This window comes from Pseudophryne corroboree, chromosome 12, assembly GCF_028390025.1.
Source record: "Pseudophryne corroboree isolate aPseCor3 chromosome 12, aPseCor3.hap2, whole genome shotgun sequence".
In the NCBI taxonomy this organism is placed as follows: Eukaryota; Metazoa; Chordata; class Amphibia; order Anura; family Myobatrachidae; genus Pseudophryne; species Pseudophryne corroboree.
The window spans coordinates 7,154,840-7,178,036 of NC_086455.1; the positions used below are offsets into that span (position 1 = coordinate 7,154,840).

Below are 23,197 nucleotides of genomic sequence, written 5' to 3' on the forward strand. Positions count from 1 at the left end.
CTACCCACCCATATTACTCCTCACCCTGGTGTCTAACCCTACCCACCCATATTACTCCTCACCCTGGTGTCTAACCCTACCCACCCATATTACTCCTCACCCTGGTGTCTAACCCTACCCACCCTTATTACTCCTCACCCTGGTGTCTAACCCTACCCACCCATATTACTCCTCACCCTGGTGTCTAACCCTACTCACCCATATTACTCCTCATCCTGGTGTCTAACCCTACCCACCCTTATTACTCCTCACCCTGGTGTCTAACCCTACCCACCCATATTACTCCTCACCCTGGTGTCTAACCCTACCCACCCATATTACTCCTCACCCTGGTGTCTAACCCTACCCACCCTTATTACTCCTCACCCTGGTGTCTAACCCTACCCACCCATATTACTCCTCACCCTGGTGTCTAACCCTACCCACCCATATTACTCCTCACCCTGGTGTCTAACCCTACCCACCCATATTACTCCTCACCCTGGTGTCTAACCCTACCCACCCATATTACTCCTCACCCTGGTGTCTAACCCTACCCACCCATATTACAGGTTGAGTATCCCATATCCAAATATCCGAAATACGGAATATTCCGAAATACGGACTTTTTTGAGCGAGAGTGAGATAGTGAAACTTTTGTTTTCTGATGGCTCAGTGTACACAAACTTTGTTTAATACACACAGTTATTAAAAATATTGTATTAAATGACCTTCAGGCTGTGTGTATAAGGTGTATATGAAACATAAATGAATTGTGTGAATGTAGACACACTTTGTTTAATGCACAAAGTTATTAAAAATATTGGCTAAAATGACCTTCAGGCTGTGTGTATAAGGTGCATATAAAACATAAATGCATTCTGTGCTTAGATTTAGGTCCCATTGCCATGATATCTCATTATGGTATGCAATTATTCCAAAATACGGAAAAATCCGATATCCAAAATACCTCTGGTCCCAAGCATTTTGGATAAGAGAGACTCAACCTGTACTCCTCACCCTGGTGTCTAACCCTACCCACCCATATTACTCCTCACCCTGGTGTCTAACCCTACCCACCCATATTACTCCTCACCCTGGTGTCTAACCCTACCCACCCATATTACTCCTCACCCTGGTGTCTAACCCTACCCACCCATATTACTCCTCACCCTGGTGTCTAACCCTACCCACCCTTATTACTCCTCACCCTGGTGTCTAACCCTACCCACCCTTATTACTCCTCACCCTGGTGTCTAACCCTACCCACCCTTATTACTCCTCACCCTGGTGTCTAACCCTACCCACCCATATTACTCCTCACCCTGGTGTCTAACCCTACCCACCCTTATTACTCCTCACCCTGGTGTCTAACCCTACCCACCCTTATTACTCCTCACCCTGTTGTCTAACCCTACCCACCCATATTACTCCTCACCCTGGTGTCTAACCCTCCCCCCCCCCTCCCCCCTCAATACTAGTCCTTGCCCAGGTGCCTAACCTTACCCTCCCCCCCACCACCCCTCCCCCCCCAATACTAATCCTCACCCTGGTGCCTAACCCCCCCCTCCACCCCCCCCCCCCCTTCCCCAATACTAATACTCCCGCTGGTGCCTAACCCTACCTACCCATATTACTCCTCACCCTGGTGTCTAACCCTACCCACCCATATTACTCCTCACCCTGGTGTCTAACCCTACCCACCCTTATTACTTCTCACCCTGGTGTCTAGCCCTACCCACCCCCACCTCCTCACTACTAGTCCTTGCCCAGGTGCCTAACCTTACCCTCCGCCCCCCCCCCCCAATACTAATCCTCACCCTGGTGCCTAACCCTACCCTCCACCCCCCACCCCCCCTTCCCCAATACTAATACTCCCGCTGGTGCCTAACCCTACCTACCCATATTACTCCTCACCCTGGTGTCTAACCCTACCCACCCATATTACTCCTCACCCTGGTGTCTAACCCTACCCACCCTTATGACTTCTCACCCTGGTGTCTAGCCCTACCCACCCCCACCTCCTCACTACTAGTCCTTGCCCAGGTGCCTAACCTTACCCTCCGCCCCCCCCCCCCCCCCCCCAATACTAATCCTCACCCTGGTTTCTAACCCTCCCCCTCCCCTCCCCACCCTAATACTAGTCCTTGCCCAGGTGCCTATCCCCCCCCCCCTCTCCTCAATGCTAATCCTCCCCCTGGTGCCTAACCCTACTTTGCCCCCTTTACTAATCCTCCTCAATGTCCTGAAGTATGACTGGGTATGACAAAGCAAATGTGTTAACCACTAACGATGTTTCCCTTCAAGACCATTCATAATATTGTTCTCCTCACATTTTTATTTTATAATTAAAGGTTATATTATGCGCATCTGCAGAACGGCTCTCCTCCTCAAAAACTAGGGGGACACAGTGGGGTGACGCGGTTGCATGTGATCTGACCATGCCATTTAAGTGGTTAATCATAACTAGTCGTACCTAAGGTGGACTCTACCACAGAGGTAGTTGTTGTTTAGTTGTGGGCATAAGAAGGGCCCCCGGTCACTGTAGTATTAATACTAAACCAAATACCATACCGTGTCACTCACTTTGTTGAAAAGCACAGTGTAGGTTGATGGATTCTTGCACAGGGGAGGAGCCAGTGATGTCACAGCAGCTCAAATGACTGCAGTCTCCACTTCATGACCTGTATCAAATCCTATCTGCACAGTGACCTAAAAGATGTCCTGTAGGCGAGGCTCCATCTGTCTGGAATGGATTGGTGGGAGGTAACAGATCTGCAGTGGCATGTCAGGGTATCACTGAACGGCGTATTTACCTTCATGCTGTATGTAGTATGTTACCAGGTAGATCTTTATATCACACTCACACTGACACAAATAAGAAGACCCCAAGTCGCATTGTATTTCCTAGCAAATGTAATTATACTTTATTTACCATGGGTAAGAGTGGTGGCAGCTGCTGGAGCCAGGGCACCACACTAGCATTCTGTCTATATAGAAAGAGTATAAAATAGCTTGCTTGGGTAAGGATATCTTTTATAAAATATAAAAAAATACGTTGAAGGAAGATACATATTTAGTAAAATAAAAGCAGATGAATGAGTGGCCATCGACACATAGGTGGAGGAAAGTGATGGCGACTGATGATGAACGTTCTACATTCTGCAAGACGGATATGGCGGTTTTCTACACGGCGACGTCTTTAGGGCGGTCTGAACGTTTTTATGTTTATCACTTCAGGATTGACAATCGTGTGCTGAGAAAATGGAGGTTTATGTAGAAAAAAAGCAAACGGAGAGCCTAAAATATGGGGTACACCTGACATTCCTGCTCACACCTGGGCTTCCTGCTGACCCCTGACCTTCCTGCTGACCCCTGACCTTCCTGCTGACCCCTGACCATCCCTTCGGACACTGACTTTCCTGCCCACACCTGAGCTTCCTGCTGACTCCTGACCTTCCTGCTGACCCCTGACCATCCCTTCGCACATCTGACTTTCCTGCTCACACCTAAACTTCTTGCTCACCCCTGACCTTCCGGCTGACCCCTGACCTTCCCTTCTCACACCTGACCTTCCTGCTCACACTTGACCTTCCTGCATGCTACAGTACCTGTGGGGTCTGACCAGAATCTGGTGCTGCATGTATTTCCTATGTTGGTGTGGCTTTGTAGACCAAAGCTGGTAGCCAGTGCCAGTCTGGCAACTATCATTGTCCCAGGCTCTTGCCACACTGTGTGGTAGGAAAACATGGGAAAAGCTGACAATCTAACTTTGAACGGGCTTTCCATTGTTTAAATAACTTAAGCGTATAGCTTATTATGCCAAAAAGCTTTGTCTGTTCATCAGAAATCATCGCTATGAAGGTACATAAAGAATAATTTACCATGGCAGACCCTCCTACATGACCTCTCTACCAGGTACACAGTGCTGGAATTGCTCTATTGCATGATTGTCACCACTTGTGCTGAACTGGTTAATTGATGAGAAAGGTGTTTCACTACAGGTGGCCGCAGTCATACATTAAATGGTCCAAGTCCAGGTGCCGAGCATTGTGCACCTGATGGTAGGGGTCATGTTGGAGGGACCGGCATGGAGTAAAATAATTCCCACATCACCCTAAAGATTGTGGTAGAGCTGAAGGGCCAGATGTATGTGGAAATGGTGCATCCATACACGTACGATTCATGCACTTTGTAAGTTACTTGCAATTGCAAATCTAGCATGTAGATAATGTGGGGGTCATCGTCATCAAACTTCCCCAAGCCCATAATACGTACAAAGATAAAAACGCGTCTTACAGACACGTACACGTCAAATGCCCAGTCGGAGAAGTTAAAAAGGTACAAGTGATCTCCCCTGGCTCCCCCCATCCCCCCCTCCCAGTTGGGGCAGATGTATAATATACGCTGAACTCTAAATGCCTGCGCAGTGCCACACATCTGTATGCAGCGCAAAGGCAATTCTAAGGCTGGCCCAAATAACTGGCAAATCATTTTGCTACCATCTGACAACTTAAATTAATGTCGTGGGCACGGAAATCAAACAACTCTGCCTTATGATATAAAGAAATGGCTAAAGGAGCAGAGACAGGTGCTACAGAGCGAAATAATCATACGTCACAAAGCTTCCTGGGTAAAGTCATAGCTTACAGGCTGCTTAACGTGAGAAACCTCTTAAACGACCCCACAATTATCTCTATATAACACACAGTTGATGATGATATATGCAAAAATTAATTAGTTGTGATGTCATGACTTCTAATCAGTGATCTGTGATGTCACCACTTCAGAGGGAAATCTTGTGTATTATAAGGAATAAGTGAAAGGGGTGACACATCTACCAATTGCCCCTGAACACTATTCAACAACCGCCTAAAGGTCACACATTGCAGAGCTTAAAGCCTGAAACATTGCACTTTTCTCCTGGTTGGTGGCAGACTGGATAACGCTGAGTGCAAACTTCAGATATTTTTCCAGTGTACTCACTACTCTTCCATTCTTCCCATCTTGTACTCTTATTTTACCACCATCTCAATATGAGCCGATGGTGCACATAAACCATCGGAGGCGCCAATTTGCCATCTCCGTAAGGTTCATCTACCACCATCACATGCAAAACTCCCTGCCTCTGACTGGTCCCTGTTACAAACAGTCCTTAAACGCCATGGTGTAGGAAGTTTATTCACTAATACCTAGGTACCTGGTAGCAATGACCCATAGAGGGTGCTATGGCCATAAAGCCCAGTGTGCACATTAATGCTAAAACAAACGCCTACTTGTATAGAAAACAGTTGTCCTCAGGTCATTTGTAAACTCCAAAGTGCTTCATTCATTTTTATTTCAAAAATAACAGATTTTCTTTCTTCAGTTTTCGGAGGGAGGAGATAATGAAGCCGTTTATAAGCTGTGCGCTTTAACATGGCGGCAGGTTCTGGCCATCGTCTTTGGGTATATTGGAAACAGTAATACGGTAATGACTACCCATGCCCCTCTCCTACAGCTGTACATGGGGTCATAGTAAAGGTGCACATGATGCTTAAAGTCTTCATTTTAAAGGCAAACATATAAAGTACACCTGTCACCTAGACATTTCTTGGGCTGAAATAATATTTACTAAGAACCCGTGACATTACTGACAGTGCGACCTATACAGTCACTGGGAGCCAGTGACATCACTGAGCGTGCAGCCTATCCACTCACTAGGAGACAGTGACGTCACTGAGCGTGCAGCCTATCCAGTCACTAGGACCCAGTGGCACCACTGAGAGTGCAGCCTATCCAGTCACTAGGATCCAGTGACATCACTGACAGGGCGACCTATACAGTCACTGGGAGCCAGTGACATCACTGAGCGTGCAGCCTATCCACTCACTAGGAGACAGTGACATCACTGAGCGTGTAGCCTATCCACTCACTAGGAGACAGTGACATCACTGAGCGTGCAGCCTATCCGGTCACTAGAAGCCAGTGACATCACTGAGCGGGCTACCTACCCACTCACTAGGAGACAGTGACATCACTGAGCATGCAGCCTATCCACTCACAAGGAGACAGTGACATCACTGAGCGTGTAGCCCATCCACTCACTAGGAGACAGTGACATCACTGAGCGTGCAGCCTATCCGGTCACCAGAAGCCAGTGACATCACTGAGCGGGCTGCCTACCCACTCACTAGGAGACAGTGACATCACTTAGCATACAGCCTACCCACTCACTAGGAGACAGTGGCATCACTGATAATGCAGCCTATCCAGTCACTAGTAGCCAGTGACCTCACTGACAGTGCAACCTATCCAGTCACTAGGAACCAGTGACATCACTGAGCGTGCAGCCTGTCCACTCACTAGGAGACAGTGACGGCACTGAGCGTGCAGCCTATCCACTCACTAGGGGACAGTGACATCACTGAGCGTGCAATCTATCCAGTCACTAGAAACCAGTAATATCGCTGAATCATGGCAGCCATTATCTATGACCTTCATGAGAATATTGGCTTGTCATCATACAAAATGGCTGCCTCCATTTGTGCAGGTGCACTGAAAGGATTTTTGTGACTGTAGAAAACATACTGCCATAACCTCTTACCCCTAGAGAAGAGGCTAACAGGCAGCCCAGAGTTACCTATGTGTCATCTAGTCCGGAATATAGATGAATGAGTGCCCATACTGGTGAAAGATGGAAAGAGGCTGAAGGATTGTTCAGCAGATTTGGAATTCCTAGTCAGTAACTCACGACATAAAGTCGGTGTTCCGGCTACTTTTCCTGCTGTAGAATAAATAAATAAATAAATATATATATATATATATATATAACGTCCTAGAGGATGCTGGGACTCCATAAGGACCATGGGGATAGACATGCTCCGCAGGAGACATGGGCACTTTAAGAAAGACTTTGGATCTGGGTGTGCACTGGGTCCTCCCTCTATGCCGCTCCTCCAGACCTCAGTTTGATACTGTGCCCAGTGGAGACTGGGTGCATTTCAGGGAGCTCTCCTGAGTTTCCTGTAAAGAAAGTATTTTAGTTAGGTTTTTTATGTTCAGGGAGCCTGCTGGCAACAGACTCCCTGCATCGAGGGACTGAGGAGAGAGAAACAGACCCACTTCTCTGAGTTTCAGGGCTCTGTTTCTTAGGCTACTGGACACCAGTAGCTCCAGAGGGATCGGTACGCAGGTCTCACCCTCGCCGTCCGTCCCAGAGCCGCGCTGCCGTCCTCCTCGCAGAGCCGGAAGATAGAAGCCGGGTGAGTATGAGAGGAAAAGACTTCAGAGGCGGCAGAAGACAGCTTGATCTTCATAGAGGTAACGCACAGCACTGCAGCTGTGCGCCATTGCTCCCATTCACCTCACACACCTCGGTCACTGTAAGGGTGCAGGGCGCAGGGGGGGCGCCCTGGGCAGCAATATAAACCTCTCCTGTGGCGTATATGTATATATACATGTACAGCTGGGCACTGTACATGTATATAAAGAGCCCCGCCATGTTATTGGAAATTTAGAGCGGGACAGAAGCCCGCCGCCGAGGGGGCGGGGCTTCTCCCTCAGCACTCACCAGCGCCATTTTTCTCCACAGCACCGCTGAGAGGAAGCTCCCCGGACTCTCCCCTGCTTGATACCACGGTGAAAGAGGGTTTTAAAGTAGAGGGGGGCACATAATTGGCGCATATACATACTTGAAAAGCGCTACTGGGTAAACATTCTGTGTTTTTTCCTGGGTAATATAGCGCTGGGGTGTGTGCGGGCATACTCTCTCTCTGTCTCTCCAAAGGGCCTGGTGGGGGACCTGTCTTCAGAAAAGAGCTTCCCTGTGTGCGTGTGGTGTGTCGGTACGCGTGTGTCGACATGTCTGAGGTTGAAGGCTCACCTAAGGAGGAGGGGGAGTGTATGAATGTAAGTTATCCGTCGGCAGTGCCGACACCTGACTGGATGGATATGTGGAATGTTTTAAGTGCTAATGTTAATTTATTGCACAAAAGATTAGACAAAGCTGAAGCTAGAGTACAGTCAGGGAGTCAACCCATGTCTGTCCCAATGTCGCCGGGACCTTCGGGGTCTCAGAAGCGCCCACTATCCCAAATAGAAGAAACAGATACCGACACGGATTCAGACTCCAGTGTCGACTACGATGATGCAAAATTACAGCCATAAGTGGCTAAATGTATTCGATATATGATTATGGCTATAAAAGATGTTTTGCATATCACAGAGGAACCCCCTGTCCCTGACACGAGGGTACACATGTATAAGGGAAAGAAACCTGAGGTCACCTTTCCCTCCTCACATGAGCTGAACGAATTATGCGAAAAAGCATGGGAAACTCCAGACAGAAAACTGCAGATTCCCAAAAGAATTCTTATGGCGTATCCTTTCCCGCCAAAGGACAGAATACAGTGGGAATCCTCCCCTAGGGTAGACAAGGCTTTGACACGCTTATCAAAAAAGATAGCGCTCCCATCCCAAGATACGGCTACCCTCAGGGATCCTGCTGACCGCAAGCAGGAGGTTACCTTGAAGTCCATTTACACACATTCTGGTACGTTACTCAGACCGGCAATTGCGTTGGCCTGGGTTTGTAGTGCTGTAGCAGCATGGACAGATTTCTTATCAGCGGATATTGAGACCCTTGATAAGGATACCATTTGAATGACCCTAGGGCATATAAAAGATGCTGTATTATATATGAGGGATGCTCAAAGAGACATTAGTTTACTGGGTTCCAGAATAAACGCTATGTCTATTTCTGCTAGGCGAGTCTTGTGGACCCGACAGTGGACAGGTGATGCCGACTCAAAGAGGCATATGGAGTTTTTGCCTTACAAGGGTGAGGAATTGTTTGGAGAGGGCCTCTCGGACCTCGTCTCCACAGCTACGGCAGGTAAATCGAATTTTTTGCCTTATATTCCCTCACAATCTAAGAAAGCACCTCATTATCAAATGCAGTTCTTTCGTTCAAATAAAAGCAAAAGAGTACGTGGATCGTCCTTTCTTGCCAGAGGTAAGGGCAGAGGGAAAAAGCTGCACAACACAGCTAGTTCCCAGGAACAGAAGTCCCCCCCGGCCTCTGTAAAATCCACCGCATGACGCTGGGGCTACCCTGAGGGAGTCCGCGCCAGTGGGGGCACGTCTTCGACTTATCAGCCACATCTGGGTTCACTCACAGGTGGATCCCTGGGCAATAGAAATTGTTTCCCAGGGTTACAAGCTGGAATTCGAAGAGGTGCCTCCTCGCCGGTTTTTCACATCAGCGCTACCGACTTCTCCCCTGGAAAGGTAGATAGTGTTACATGCGATTCACAAATTGTGTCTTCAAGAAGTGGTGGTCGAGGTTCCCCTGCTTCAAAGAGGAAAGGGGTACCTCTCAACTCTGTTTGTGGTCCCGAAACCGGACGGTTCGGTCAGACCCATTTTGAATTTAAAATCCCTGAACCTTTACTTAAAACGGTTCAAATTCAAAATGGAATCGCTCAGAGCGGTCATCGCCAGCCTGGAAGGGGGGGATTTTATGGTATCTCTGGACATAAAGGATGCATACCTGCATGTTCCCATATATCCTCCTCATCAGGCGTACCTGAGATTTGCGGTGCAGGATTGTCATTACCAATTTCAGACGTTGCCGTTTGGGCTTTCCACGGCCCCGAGAATTTTCACCAAGGTAATGGCAGAAATTATGGTGCTCCTGCGCAAGCAGGGTGTCACAATTGTACTTGGACGATCTCCTCATAAAAGCGAGATCACGGGAGAAGTTGCTGAACCGCGTATCACTTTCACTGAATGTGTTACAGCGACACGGCTGGATTCTCAATATTCCAAAGTCGCAGCTGAATCCTACGACTCGTCTGCTCTTCTTGGGCATGATTCTGGACACAGACCAGAAAAGGGTTTTTCTTCCGATAGAAAAAGCGCAGGAACTCATGACTCTAGTCAAGAACCTGTTGAAGCCAAAACAAGTGTCAGTACATCATTGCACTCAAGTCCTGGGAAAAATGGTGGCGACGTACGAAGCCATTCCCTTCGGCAGGTTCCATGCAAGGACTTTCCAATGGGACCTATTGGACAAATGGTCCGGGTCACATCTGCAAATGCATCAGCGGATTACCCTGTCCCCCAGGGCCAGAGTATCTCTCCTGTGGTGGCTGCAGAGTGCTCACCTTCTAGAGGGCCGCAGGTTCGGCATTCAGGATTGGATCCTGGTGACCACGGACGCGAGCCTCCGATGTTGGGGAGCAGTCACACAGGGAAGAAATTTCCAAGGCCTTTGGTCAACTCAAGAGACTTGTCTTCACATCAACATCCTGGAACTAATGGCCATATACAACGCCCTACGTCAAGCGGAGACCTTACTTCGCGACCGACCAGTTCTGATCCAGTCAGACAACGTCATCGCAGTAGCTCATGTAAACCGCCAGGGCGGCACAAGGAGCAGAGTGGCGATGGCGGAAGCCACCAGAAATCTTTGCTGGGCGGAGAATCATGTAAGCGATCTGTCAGCAGTGTTCATTCCGGGAGTGGACAACTGGGAAGCAGACTTCCTCAGCAGACACAACCTGCATCCGGGAGAGTGGGGACTTCATCAGGAAGTCTTCGCACAGATTGGAAGTCGGTGGGGACTGCCCCAAATAGACATGATGGCGTCCCGTCGCTACAAAGGTATTGCGCCAGGTTAAGAGATCCTCAGGCGGTAGCTGTGGACACCCTAGTGACACCGTGGGTGTTCCAGTCGGTCTATGTATTTTAGTGTTCACTCTAGGAGTGAAAAGGGGCAGGGCGCCGGACTCCGGGGGCACATGTGCGCGCGCCCGAAATGGGGGCGCGGCCACACAAATTAGGGGGCGTGGCCACGCCTCCGTCATTTTAGGGGGCGGTGCGGCCCACAGACGCTACTATAGAGAGCGTCTGTGGCCGGCGACGTCACAGTTGGGGGCGTGCCCAGCACCTCCGTCGGTGCTGGGCTTCCCCCAGCCCTCTCCCAATGCGTAAATGGATGCCGCGCGCATGCGCACTGCATCTATACACGCCGGGAGGGCAGAGAGCGGGCGGCTGTTCTAGCAGGGCGCCGCAAAAGGGGCAGGGCGGGTTTTGCCTGTTAAAAAACGGGCAGGGCGCGGCGCCCTGCTAAAACAGCCTAGAGTGAACACTATGTATTTCCTCCTCTTCCTCTCATACCCAAGGTGTTGAGAATAATAAGAAAAAGAGGAGTGAGAACAATACTCATTGTTCCGGATTGGCCACGAAGGACCTGGTATCCGGATCTGCAGGAAATGCTCACAGAAGATCCGTGGCCTCTTCCTCTAAGACAGGACCTGTTGCAACAGGGTCCCTGTCTGTTCCAAGACTTACCGCGGCTGCGTTTGACGGCATGGCGGTTGAACGCCGGATCCTAGCGGAAAAAGGTATTCCGGATGAGGTCATTCCTACGCTAATAAGAGCTAGGAAGGACGTGACATCTAAACATTATCACCGAACATGGCGAAAATATATTTCTTGGTGTGAGGCCAGGAATGCTCCTACGGAAGAATTCCATCTAGGCCGTTTTCTTCACTTCCTACTAACTGGAGTGAATTTGGGCCTAAAATTAGGCTCCATTAAAGTTCAGATTTCGGTCTTATCCATTTTCTTTCAAAAGGAATTGGCCTCTCTACCTGAAGTACAGACTTTTGTGAAATTAGTGCTGCATATTCAGCCTCCTTTTGTACCTCCGGTGGCGCCTTGGGACCTTAACGTGGTGTTAAGTTTCCTTAAGTCACATTGGTTTGAACCACTTAGAATAGTGGAGTTTAAATATCTCACTTGGAAGGTGGTCATGTTGTTAGCCTTGGCTTCGGCTAGGCGAGTTTCGAAATTAGCGTCTTTATCACATAAAAGCCCCTATCTGGTTTTCCATATGGATAGAGCGGAATTGCGGACCTGTCCTCAATTCCTACCTAAGGTGGTCTCATCCTTTCATATAAACCAACCTATTGTCGTGCCTGTGGCTACACGTGACTTGGAGGATTCCGAGTCCCTTGATGTGGTCAGGGCTTTGAAAATTTACGTGGCCAGAACGGCTAGGATCAGAAAAACAGAAGCACTGTTTGTCCTGTATGCAGCCAACAAGGTCGGCGGCCCTGCTTCAAAGCAGACTATTGCTCGCTGGATCTGTAACACGATTCAGCAGGCGCATTCTACGGCAGGATTGCCGTTACCAAAATCGGTTAAGGCCCATTACACTAGGAAGGTGGGCTCGTCTTGGGCGGCTGCCCGAGGGGTCTCGGCACTACAGCTGTGCCGAGCTGCTACTTGGTCGGGGTCAAACACCTTTGCAAAGTTCTACAAGTTTGATACATTGGCTGAGGAGGACCTCCTGTTTGCTCAATCGGTGCTGCCGAGTCATCCGCACTCTCCCGCCCGTTTGGGAGCTTTGGTATAATCCCCATGGTCCTTACGGAGTTCCCAGCATCCACTAGGACGTCAGAGAAAATAAGATTTTACTTACCGGTAATTCTATTTCTCGTAGTCCGTAGTGGATGCTGGGCGCTCGTCCCAAGTGCGGACTTCTTCTGCAAGACTTGTATATAGTTTTGCTTACATAAGGGTTATGTTATAGTTTTCATCGGTCTTGGACTGATGCTATGTTGTTTTCATACTGTTAACTGGTTAGTATATCACAAGTTATACGGTGTGATTGGTGTGGGCTGGTATGAATCTTGCCCTTGGATTAACAAAAATCCTTTCCTCGTACTGTCCATCTCCTCTGGGCACAGTTTCTCTAACTGAGGTCTGGAGGAGGGGCATAGAGGGAGGAGCCAGTGCACACCCAGATCCAAAGTCTTTCTTAAAGTGCCCTATCTCCTGCGGAGCCCGTCTATCCCCATGGTCCTTACGGAGTCCCCAGCATCCTCTACGGACTACGAGAAAAGGATTTACCGGTAGGTTTAAAATCTTATTATATATACCCAACTGCAACGATTTCAGATAGTTTCCAGGGACACTACGGCTGAATCGGTGACACAGGACAGACTCAGAGTTGCACTGCACATACATATTGCAGTGAAGAGTTATTCGCAGCGTGAGTGACAGATAGTGAGCATCTGTGGGAGGTAGATATGGGGGCCAGGCAAACGCAGGTTCGGGGACCTGTCTGCGCCTTCGTACTTAGGGGGTCATTTTGATTTGATCGTAGCTGTGCTAAATTTAGCACAGCTACGATCAGGCACTCAGACATGGGGGGGACGCCCAGCACAGGGCTAGTCCGCCCCGCATGTCCTGCGGCTGGCCGGGAGAACCTCCTCGCTGCCCGGGTCGCAGCGGCTGCGTGTGAGGTCACGCAGCCGCCCCGGCCCGCCCCCCAACAGTCCAGCCACGCCTGCTTAACGCTGCCGTCCAGCCCCCTCCCGCCCAGCGACCGCCTCTGCCTGTCAATCAGGCAGACGCGATCGATACAATGCAACGGCCCTCAGCCGCCCAGCATGCGCCGGCGCCACAGTGCGCAGCCGCATGTGCAGACCTGACCCGATCACTGCGCTGCAATAAACTGCAGCGAGCGATCGGGTCGGAATGACCCCTTTAGTTGTAAAGGACCAGACGGCTTACTAGCGACAGGCATTCTGAGCAACCACAGGGTTTGTTGAACGGTTCAATAGTGCAACCCAATGGTGAGTCTTTGTGCGCAAGAGGCGGATTAGAGGCGCAGCAGGTGGGTATCTCTGTACCAATATTTCCGCACATCCGCTGTGTATGAATACATACCAGGAAGTCCTGCAGAGCTCTCTGTCTGTAACATAGGGGGACATTTACTAAGCAGTGATAAGAGCAGAGAAGTGAGCCAGTGGAGAAGTTGCCCATGGCAACCAATCAGCACTGAAGTAACATCTATAATTTGCATACTATAAAATTATACAGAGCTACTGATTGGTTGATGGGGCAACTTCTCACTGGCTCACTTCTCCGCTCTTATCACTGCTTAGTAAATGTCCCCCTAAGAACCCGCAGAATATATCATGTGGGCCTGATTCTGAGGGGAGAGTAAGACAGAACAGAGCAAGTAACTTTGTACCTGGACACACCATGTTATTTTGCGTGCAGGGTAAATACGGGCTGCTTTATTTTTACACTGGAATTTGGATTTCAGTTTGGACATACTCCTTTCACATCTAACTCTCTCTGCACATGTTACAGGTGCAAGGTTATTTCTCTATCGTCCTAGTGGATGCTGGGGTTCCTGAAAGGACCATGGGGAATAGCGGCTCCGCAGGAGACAGGGCACAAAAAGTAAAGCTTTTCCAGATCAGGTGGTGTGCACTGGCTCCTCCCCCTATGACCCTCCTCCAGACTCCAGTTAGATTTTTGTGCCCGGCCGAGAAGGGTGCAATCTAGGTGGCTCTCCTAAAGAGCTGCTTAGAAGAGAAGGCCGCACTTAAAGATCCATCAGATAGGAGGATGGAAAATATCCAAAAAAGTATATACACACATGCAGGTGTTATACTACGACCAGCTATAGCGACTGCCTGGATGTGCAGTGCTGGGGTAGTTTGGTCAGAGTCCCTGATTGAAAATATTGATACCCTGGACAGGGACAATATTTTACTGTCGTTAGAACAAATAAAGGATGCATTTCTTTATATGCGTGATGCACAGAGGGATATCTGCACACTGGCATCACGGGTAAGTGCTATGTCCATTTCGGCCAGAAGAGCTTTATGGACGCGACAGTGGTCAGGCGATGCGGATTCAAAACGACATATGGAAGTTTTGCCGTATAAAGGGGAGGAGTTATTTGGAGTCGGTCTATCAGATTTGGTGGCCACGGCTACAGCCGGGAAATCCACCTTTCTACCTCAAGTCACTCCCCAACAGAAAAAGGCACCGACTTTTCAACCGCAGCCCTTTCGTTCCTTTAAAAATAAGAGAGCAAAGGGCTATTCATATCTGCCACGAGGCAGAGGTCGAGGGAAGAGACAGCAACAGGCAGCTCCTTCCCAGGAACAGAAGCCTTCCCCGGCTTCTACAAAAGCCTCAGCATGACGCTGGGGCTTCTCAAGCGGACTCGGGGACGGTGGGTGGTCGTCTCAAAAATTACAGCGCGCAGTGGGCTCACTCGCAGGTAGATCCCTGGATCCTGCAGATAATATCTCAGGGGTACAGGTTGGAATTAGAGACAGATCCACCTCGCCGTTTCCTGAAGTCTGCTTTACCAACGTCCCCCTCCGAAAGGGAGACGGTTTTGGAAGCCATTCACAAGCTGTACTCTCAGCAGGTGATAGTCAAGGTACCTCTTCTACAACAAGGGAAGGGGTATTATTCCACTCTTTTTGTGGTACCGAAGCCGGATGGCTCGGTAAGGCCTATTCTAAATCTGAAGTCCTTGAACCTGTACATAAAGAAGTTCAAGTTCAAGATGGAGTCACTCAGAGCAGTGATAGCGAACCTGGAAGAGGGGGACTTTATGGTATCCTTGGACATCAAGGATGCGTATCTCCACGTTCCCATTTACCCCTCACACCAGGGGTACCTCAGGTTCGTTGTACAAAACTGTCACTATCAGTTTCAGACGCTGCCGTTCGGATTGTCCACGGCACCTCGGGTCTTTACAAAGGTAATGGCCGAGATGATGATTCTTCTTCGAAGAAAAGGCATATTAATTATCCCATACTTGGACGATCTCCTAATAAGGGCAAGGTCCAGAGAACAGCTAGAGATGGGATTAGCACTGTCGCAAGAAGTGCTAAAACAGCACGGGTGGATTCTGAATATTCCAAAATCCCAGTTAATGCCGACAACTCGTCTGCTGTTCCTAGGGATGATTCTGGACACGGTTCAGAAAAAGGTTTTTCTCCCGGAGGAAAAAGCCAAGGAGTTATCCGAGCTTGTCAGGAACCTCCTAAAACCAGGAAAGGTGTCTGTACATCAATGCACAAGAGTCCTGGGAAAAATGGTGGCTTCTTACGAAGCAATTCCATTCGGCAGATTCCACGCAAGAATTTTCCAAAGGGATCTGTTGGACAAATGGTCAGGGTCGCATCTTCAGATGCACCTGCGGATAACCCTGTCTCCAAGGACAAGGGTGTCTCTTCTGTGGTGGTTGCAGAGTGCTCATCTATTGGAGGGCCGCAGATTCGGCATACAGGATTGGATCCTGGTGACCACGGACGCCAGCCTGAGAGGCTGGGGAGCAGTCACACAAGGAAGAAACTTCCAGGGAGTATGGACGAGCCTGGAAACGTCTCTTCACATAAACATTCTGGAACTAAGAGCAATATACAATGCTCTAAGCCAGGCAGAACCTCTGCTTCAGGGAAAACCGGTGTTGATCCAGTCGGACAACATCACGGCAGTCGCCCATGTGAACAGACAGGGCGGCACAAGAAGCAGGAGTGCAATGGCAGAAGCTGCAAGGATTCTTCGCTGGGCAGAGAATCATGTGATAGCACTGTCAGCAGTGTTCATCCCGGGAGTGGACAACTGGGAAGCAGACTTCCTCAGCAGACACGATCTTCACCCGGGAGAGTGGGGACTTCATCCAGAAGTCTTCCACTTGCTGGTAACCCGTTGGGAAAGACCAATGGTGGACATGATGGCGTCTCGCCTCAACAAAAAACTGGACAGGTATTGCGCCAGGTCAAGAGATCCGCAGGCAATAGCTGTGGACGCGCTGGTAACGCCTTGGGTGTACCAGTCGGTGTATGTGTTTCCTCCTCTGCCTCTCATACCAAAAGTATTGAGAATTATACGGCAAAGAGGCGTAAGGACGATACTAGTGGTTCCGGATTGGCCAAGAAGGACTTGGTACCCGGAACTTCAAGAGATGATCACGGAAGATCCGTGGCCTCTACCTCTAAGGAGGGACTTGCTTCAGCAGGGTCCCTGTCTGTTTCAAGACTTACCGCGGCTGCGTTTGACGGCATGGCGGTTGAACGCCGGATCCTAAAGGAAAAAGGCATGCCGGAAGAAGTCATTCCTACTTTGATTAAAGCAAGGAAGGAAGTAACCGTGCAACATTATCACCGAATTTGGCGAAAATATGTTGCGTGGTGCGAAGATCGGAGTGCTCCGACGGAGGAATTTCAACTGGGTCGATTCCTACATTTCCTGCAATCAGGATTGTCTATGGGTCTCAAATTGGGATCTATTAAGGTTCAAATTTCGGCCCTGTCGATTTTCTTTCAAAAAGAATTGGCTTCAGTCCCTGAAGTCCAGACCTTTGTTAAGGGAGTGCTACATATACAGCCTCCTGTGGTGCCTCCAGTGGCACCGTGGGATCTCAATGTGGTTTTGGACTTTCTAAAATCTCATTGGTTTGAACCACTAAAGAAGGTGGATTTGAAATATCTCACATGGAAAGTGACCATGCTTCTAGCCCTGGCTTCGGCCAGGAGAGTGTCAGAACTGGCAGCTTTATCTTACAAAAGCCCATATCTGATTTTCCATTCGGACAGGGCAGAACTGCGGACTCGTCCGCATTTTCTCCCTAAGGTGGTGTCAGCATTTCATCTGAACCAGCCTATTGTAGTGCCTGCGGCTACAAGTGACTTGGAGGACTCCAAGTTACTGGACGTTGTCAGAGCATTAAAAATATATATTGCAAGGACAGCTGGAGTCAGAAAATCTGACTCGTTGTTTATATTGTATGCACCCAACAAGATGGGTGCTCCTGCGTCTAAGCAGACGATTGCTCGTTGGATCTGTAGCACAATCCAACTTGCACATTCTGTGGCAGGCCTGCCACAGCCTAAATCTGTAAAGGCCCACTCCACAAGGAAGGTGGGCTCATCTTGGGCGGCTGCCCGAGGGGTCTCGGCATTACAACTTTGCCGAGCAGCTACGTGGTCAGGGGAGAACACGTTTGTAAAATTTTACAAATTTGATACTCTGGCTAAGGAGGACCTGGAGTTCTCTCATTCGGTGCTGCAGAGTCATCCGCACTCTCCCGCCCGTTTGGGAGCTTTGGTATAATCCCCATGGTCCTTTCAGGAACCCCAGCATCCACTAGGACGATAGAGAAAATAAGATTTTACTTACCGATAAATCTATTTCTCGGAGTCCGTAGTGGATGCTGGGCGCCCATCCCAAGTGCGGATTATCTGCAATAATTGTACATAGTTATTGTTAACTAATTCGGGTTATTGTTGAAGGAAGCCATCTTTCAGAGGCTCCGCTGTTATCATACTGTTAACTGGGTTTAGATCACAAGTTGTACGGTGTGATTGGTGTGGCTGGTATGAGTCTTACCCGGGATTCAAAATCCTCCCTTATTGTGTACGCTCGTCCGGGCACAGTACCTAACTGGAGTCTGGAGGAGGGTCATAGGGGGAGGAGCCAGTGCACACCACCTGATCTGGAAAAGCTTTACTTTTTGTGCCCTGTCTCCTGCGGAGCCGCTATTCCCCATGGTCCTTTCAGGAACCCCAGCATCCACTACGGACTCCGAGAAATAGATTTATCGGTAAGTAAAATCTTATTTTTTTTTATTTTTTTGCTTTACTCCCACCTCAGAAATTGAGTCCTATGTATCTGTTAGGGGGTGTAGATTGGAAAGAGTAATGTTCTGCAGACCACCAGAGATCAGTAACGTAATAATCTGCAGACTAAGGGGCCCATTTATCAAATACAGTAGTATTTGTGGTTGTGTCCCCGAAAACACCCGTTTTCAGTGGGTTAGCAGCAAATACTATGTATCCCTGCAATGTATGAAGGATGGATGGCAGCAGGTATGAGAGATATCACTCCATTGCCATCCACAACTGCGTCCTACATGGGGATTGCGATGATGCCAGATTTAGCAATATTGGGAATGTGAAGAGTGCGGCAGCCCATTGTAGCCTATGGGCTACACATCACAGAATGTAGTTCCGTCAGGGTTTCCTCCGCCGGAAATGACCCCTGTGCATGGCGGTGAAGCTGACCGCGCATGACCAGAGTTTTGGACACCCCGCTCGGCACTTCGCAGGGACACGCTCCTTTCAGAGACCCTGTCCCTGCCTGTGATGGATGATACATTTGTATTTTCATCAACTCAGCCACAAAATTTAAAGCAGCAAATATTTTTAAAGGCAAAACCAACCAGGTTAAAAAATGTGCGGCTTTAAAACGAACGACTAAATTACCGATATATCCGCACTTTCTGCAACATGCAGGCGATTACATTTGTCCCAGTGGGTCAGTAATTGACACTAAATCTTCAAAATAGGCATTACAAAACCGTAATGCCATTTTTGTGACCTCTGCCCTGTGTAGATGAGAATTAACTTTCTAGACTTCCAAAAAATGAACGCGCCATTTTACACAGATACACAGTGTATGTATGAGCCAGGCCAGCCGTGATGTCGATTTTAACCTCCACTACTTATTTAGGGTTAATTGGACCCACTGGCTATAGACCATATAGGCAGACATTTTGTGGGTCACTAACTCTCAGTAAAGCATTGGCTCCGTCCACTAATGGCAGCCGCCTCCTTGTGCAAGGGCTCATTTTCCGTCAGTGAACATCATCTGACTATATAGTAATTTAAGCACTTGTGTTTCTTGTTCCCTGTATATGTATTTTACATTTTTATCTGCTTTTTTCTTTTTAACCCTTTAACGTCCATCTTTTCATCACATGACATTCAGTAATAAGACAGGGGGTCATACCGTAAAATGAAAAGATGACCTTTGCCACTATATATATATATATGGGGGAAGAATTAAGGGCTCTGTGAAGGGGACATAATGGCTTTGGCACACAGGTATTTGAACCAGAGAACAGTGGCATTGTGAAAGTATATACCTCAGCAATAGCTTTCTAATTCACTATTATATCCTAACAGAACTATTATTTGTGAGAATGCAACCTATTCTCTCACTAGGAACTACTGACATCACTAAGGCATGAGGCACTTTGTGATGCCTCCAGGTGCTGCTGAATCGATAGACTGAATGAATACTGTTTTGGCCTGGAAAACAAAATGGCCGCCGCCCACCTTAGTGAATAGCGTCAGCTACCAGTGTTAATGTGTATTAGGCGGTATGGTAACTTCAGGACGAGGTTCCTGTCCGGTTAAATACTGCCGGTGATGGTAAATGAGCGCACAAAGTATGGTAAACTCCATTGTTTCTGAGCAGGATTATTTCCTCAGGATGTGTTAATAATCAGGAGGGGATGCTCGAGTTTTGATTGTTTTTAGCAAAAATCTTTTTGTATGTATGTGATGGGGAGTATAATCGCAGCTCCGAGGCTTCGAAGTGAACTACAGTCCCTATTCTACAGAGAGAGAGAGATACACAGTGATTCCTTTACCACATCGCCTCATTTGCCAAAAGCTCATTGCCTGAACTTGTGTGGGCCACTAGTAGTGTATTACTTTTTTTTTTGGTTGTGTCACGGTGCAAAAATACATAAAGAAGTGGCGTGCACCCACTTGTAACGCAGGTAGATAGACGCTGCGCAGCGAGCAACTATTTATTTGCCGCCACCCCAAAGCTAATAGGGTACAGTTTGGTACCCCGTTTTGCGTCTCCATTGACTTTAACAGCAGTTTATTGAATATAAGTGTAGCATTTTTTCGATGCCAAGCACAGAATTTCAGTGTGTAAAAGCACAAGGGCTCCCCATCCTTCTAACGGCGAGCCCCACTGACGTAAACCATGTTTTCAAAGACCTTGTCCCCATCTAGAGCAGAACCCGCACAGATCTTACCACTAGGGGGCGCACTTGTTTGTGACAGTAGCGGCCTTTAATGCGCAGGCACTTATTATATAGAAATCTGTAGGAAGAGAATCAGGCCGAGACTTCAGAGGTGTGGAGCTTGCTTGCACTGACGTTGGCCAACGTGGAAGTGCCCAGGGCGGTGGAGGGCAGTGTTAGAGTGAAACGGGCAACATCAGGAAGATCAGAGAATTTGTTGGCAGGAGGAACAGCAGTTTGTAACCCGTTTCTTTTTTTTGTTCCCGCTAAGCATCGCAGGTTACTTGGCAGTGGATGAATGGATGCGTCATATTCTTCTAGCAGTTCTGCTCCTCGTCTGTCGGCCCACGTTGAGGGCTAGCTGGCTTTCCTAAAGTAAGGGCTACCCAGGCCTAGCTGAGATTACATGGTGTTTAGAGAGCCAGCAGTGTCGCCTTCTCCTCAATATTCCCACGGAGCTCAAGCAACTCCAGGGGCTACTGCCCCACCTGTATCCTGTGCCCACTCAGCAGCTACTTGAGCTGGTGTGCGGCGTTGGAAAAGATGCTGAGCTGATCCCCATAGGGCTGTCAGATAGAGGAGTTTGTGGGGTTCCAACAGCGACGCTCAACCCCCGGGATTCTAAGACCACAGAAAGGAGATGCTGCTGCTGCTGTCGTAGGGCGTCCACAATCAGGGCAGGAAGGGTGTTAAAAGTGGAAGAGATCTGGTCCAGCTTGGTTTCGAGGCTGCCGATCTGCTTCTCCAGGTCCTCACTGCGGTCGTTCAGCTCCGTTATCAGATCATACATGACGCTCTGCATCTACAGGAGAGTTGGAGAAGGAAATGTAACATTGGGCTATCCTACAATTCCCTTCTGCAGTCTTCTCAGAAGACCACTAATAACCTGCAGCCTAGGTGCTTCTATCTCTCTACGGACATCAGAGAGTCTTCTAGTCACAATAAGCATGCGTTAGGACAGACATGGAACTGAAAAGGGTTGCTACATGGTGTATGAGAGCCTCACAATTGGGGGGAAGTTCTACGTATCAAGTTGACACAGACACTGGCGCGGCATCAAGTATCACCAAAGGCACCATGATGGCTCTTCAGATGTAGTCAGGCAGGTGGGACACCTCGGTAATATCAGGCAGGTGGACACATTGGTAATGTGACATTCAGCACTTAGGTTATTGTCCATGACATATAAAAATCTGTCTAGCTCTTTATAGGTGGGCAGGACTCTACTGTATCCATGTACTCACTTTCGAGAGGTCCACTAAGGTGTTGGCTTGGTCGCTGAGCTTTCTCTGCTCCATCTTCACACTCCTCAACCTGAGGAGAAACAAATGAGAAGTAATTATTGATGCCTTCAACCTATTGATGGTTCATTTCCTTTGATCAAATGTTGCACAGCCTTATGACTCTATCTAATGTATGTACCTAAAATGTCATGCTCAAATCTATATACGGTTCATGGAGACATATTTATATATACAGTTATGGAGAAATATATTGTCATGAAAAACATATAGGCATGAAGAAGTATATATACGGTCATGGAGATATATGTGGGTATTGAGAAGTATATACGGTGATTGAGATATATGTGAGTGTGGAGAAATATATATGGTCATGGAGAAACATATGTGGTCATGGATATATATGTGGCCATGGAGATATATTTACGGTTCATGGAGAAATCTATATGGTCACTACAATTTACAGTCATTGTACTGTATTATCAGAGGCAATATTCTCCACCATATAGCATACCTACAGTACAGTATGAAGATGTAAAGTGGCCGATGTTTATTCCATCCCACTCATACCCAGATTGTTTGAAATTTGGGGATCTGGAAGGTCACTGTGATCAAGTGGTTCCCATCTGTATTAAAAAAGTGGCGGGTTTTCTCAACAAGATTGGCCGGCATATTCCGCCCAGACGGATTAAAGCAGATGTTCCATGCTGAAGCGAGTAATGTGATAGGAAGTGAGCCACCCCAAGGTCGGATCACACCCAATCATGGTTCTCTCTTTAGCTTACAATGATGTTCTCTTTTAAGACTTTGCCATGTGCGTCCAAAACAATGTCTACCCAAAACTAAAAACATTTTTTGGGGCAGTATTCAAGGAGTTATGTGTTTATGCCAGATCGTTGATCCCCTCTACTTTTACTACTTGTCGATGTCCCTCCCTTGGGTTCCAGGATGATTTGGCGAATGGTACATGCAAGACATATACTTATTTCTTTCCATATATTTTTTCAACTCTTTCATATTACATTTTTTTTAGTTGAGGGTGGAATTCTACTGTAATATACTGTAGGTGAGAAGTCCAACCAAATAGGGAAAGGGGTTGAATCTACTAACTGGGCAAATAATAGAAAGCTTTTTTTTTTTTTCATTTAACGCCTTTCTCCAAAAGGACTCAAAGTGATTTACTTTTATTTTGGAAGGAACCACATAAAAAGGAGGCAGCCATCTTGGGCGCACTACAGCGATTACAGTGGGTGAATCCAAAATACGAAATTCAAGCATAAGATACAGGATGCCTCCAGAGACATCAGTTCTGTGGATCACCAGGTGAGGCAGCCATCTT

General features: G+C 48.1%; 1 protein-coding gene and 1 long non-coding RNA gene across 2 annotated transcripts in view; one reads left to right on the plus strand and one right to left on the minus strand.

Moving 5' to 3' along the window:
- The window catches only part of LOC134980163 (uncharacterized), an 85,526-nt gene that overhangs the window by 16,927 nt on the left and 45,402 nt on the right, over positions 1-23,197 (plus strand). Inside the window, exon 3 of the long non-coding RNA XR_010190345.1 lies at positions 23,055-23,181. This is a non-coding gene — a long non-coding RNA (uncharacterized LOC134980163). The remainder of the gene's footprint in view (positions 1-23,054; positions 23,182-23,197) is intronic.
- Positions 18,233-23,197, minus strand: part of KCNN3 (potassium calcium-activated channel subfamily N member 3) — a 148,358-nt gene continuing 143,393 nt past the window's right edge. The window contains exons 7-8 of the mRNA XM_063946852.1: positions 21,862-21,931; positions 18,233-21,419 (exon numbers count right to left, since the gene is read on the minus strand). Of these exons, the coding sequence (XP_063802922.1) occupies positions 21,123-21,419; positions 21,862-21,931 (367 nt within the window). The 3' untranslated portion in view covers positions 18,233-21,122. The remainder of the gene's footprint in view (positions 21,420-21,861; positions 21,932-23,197) is intronic.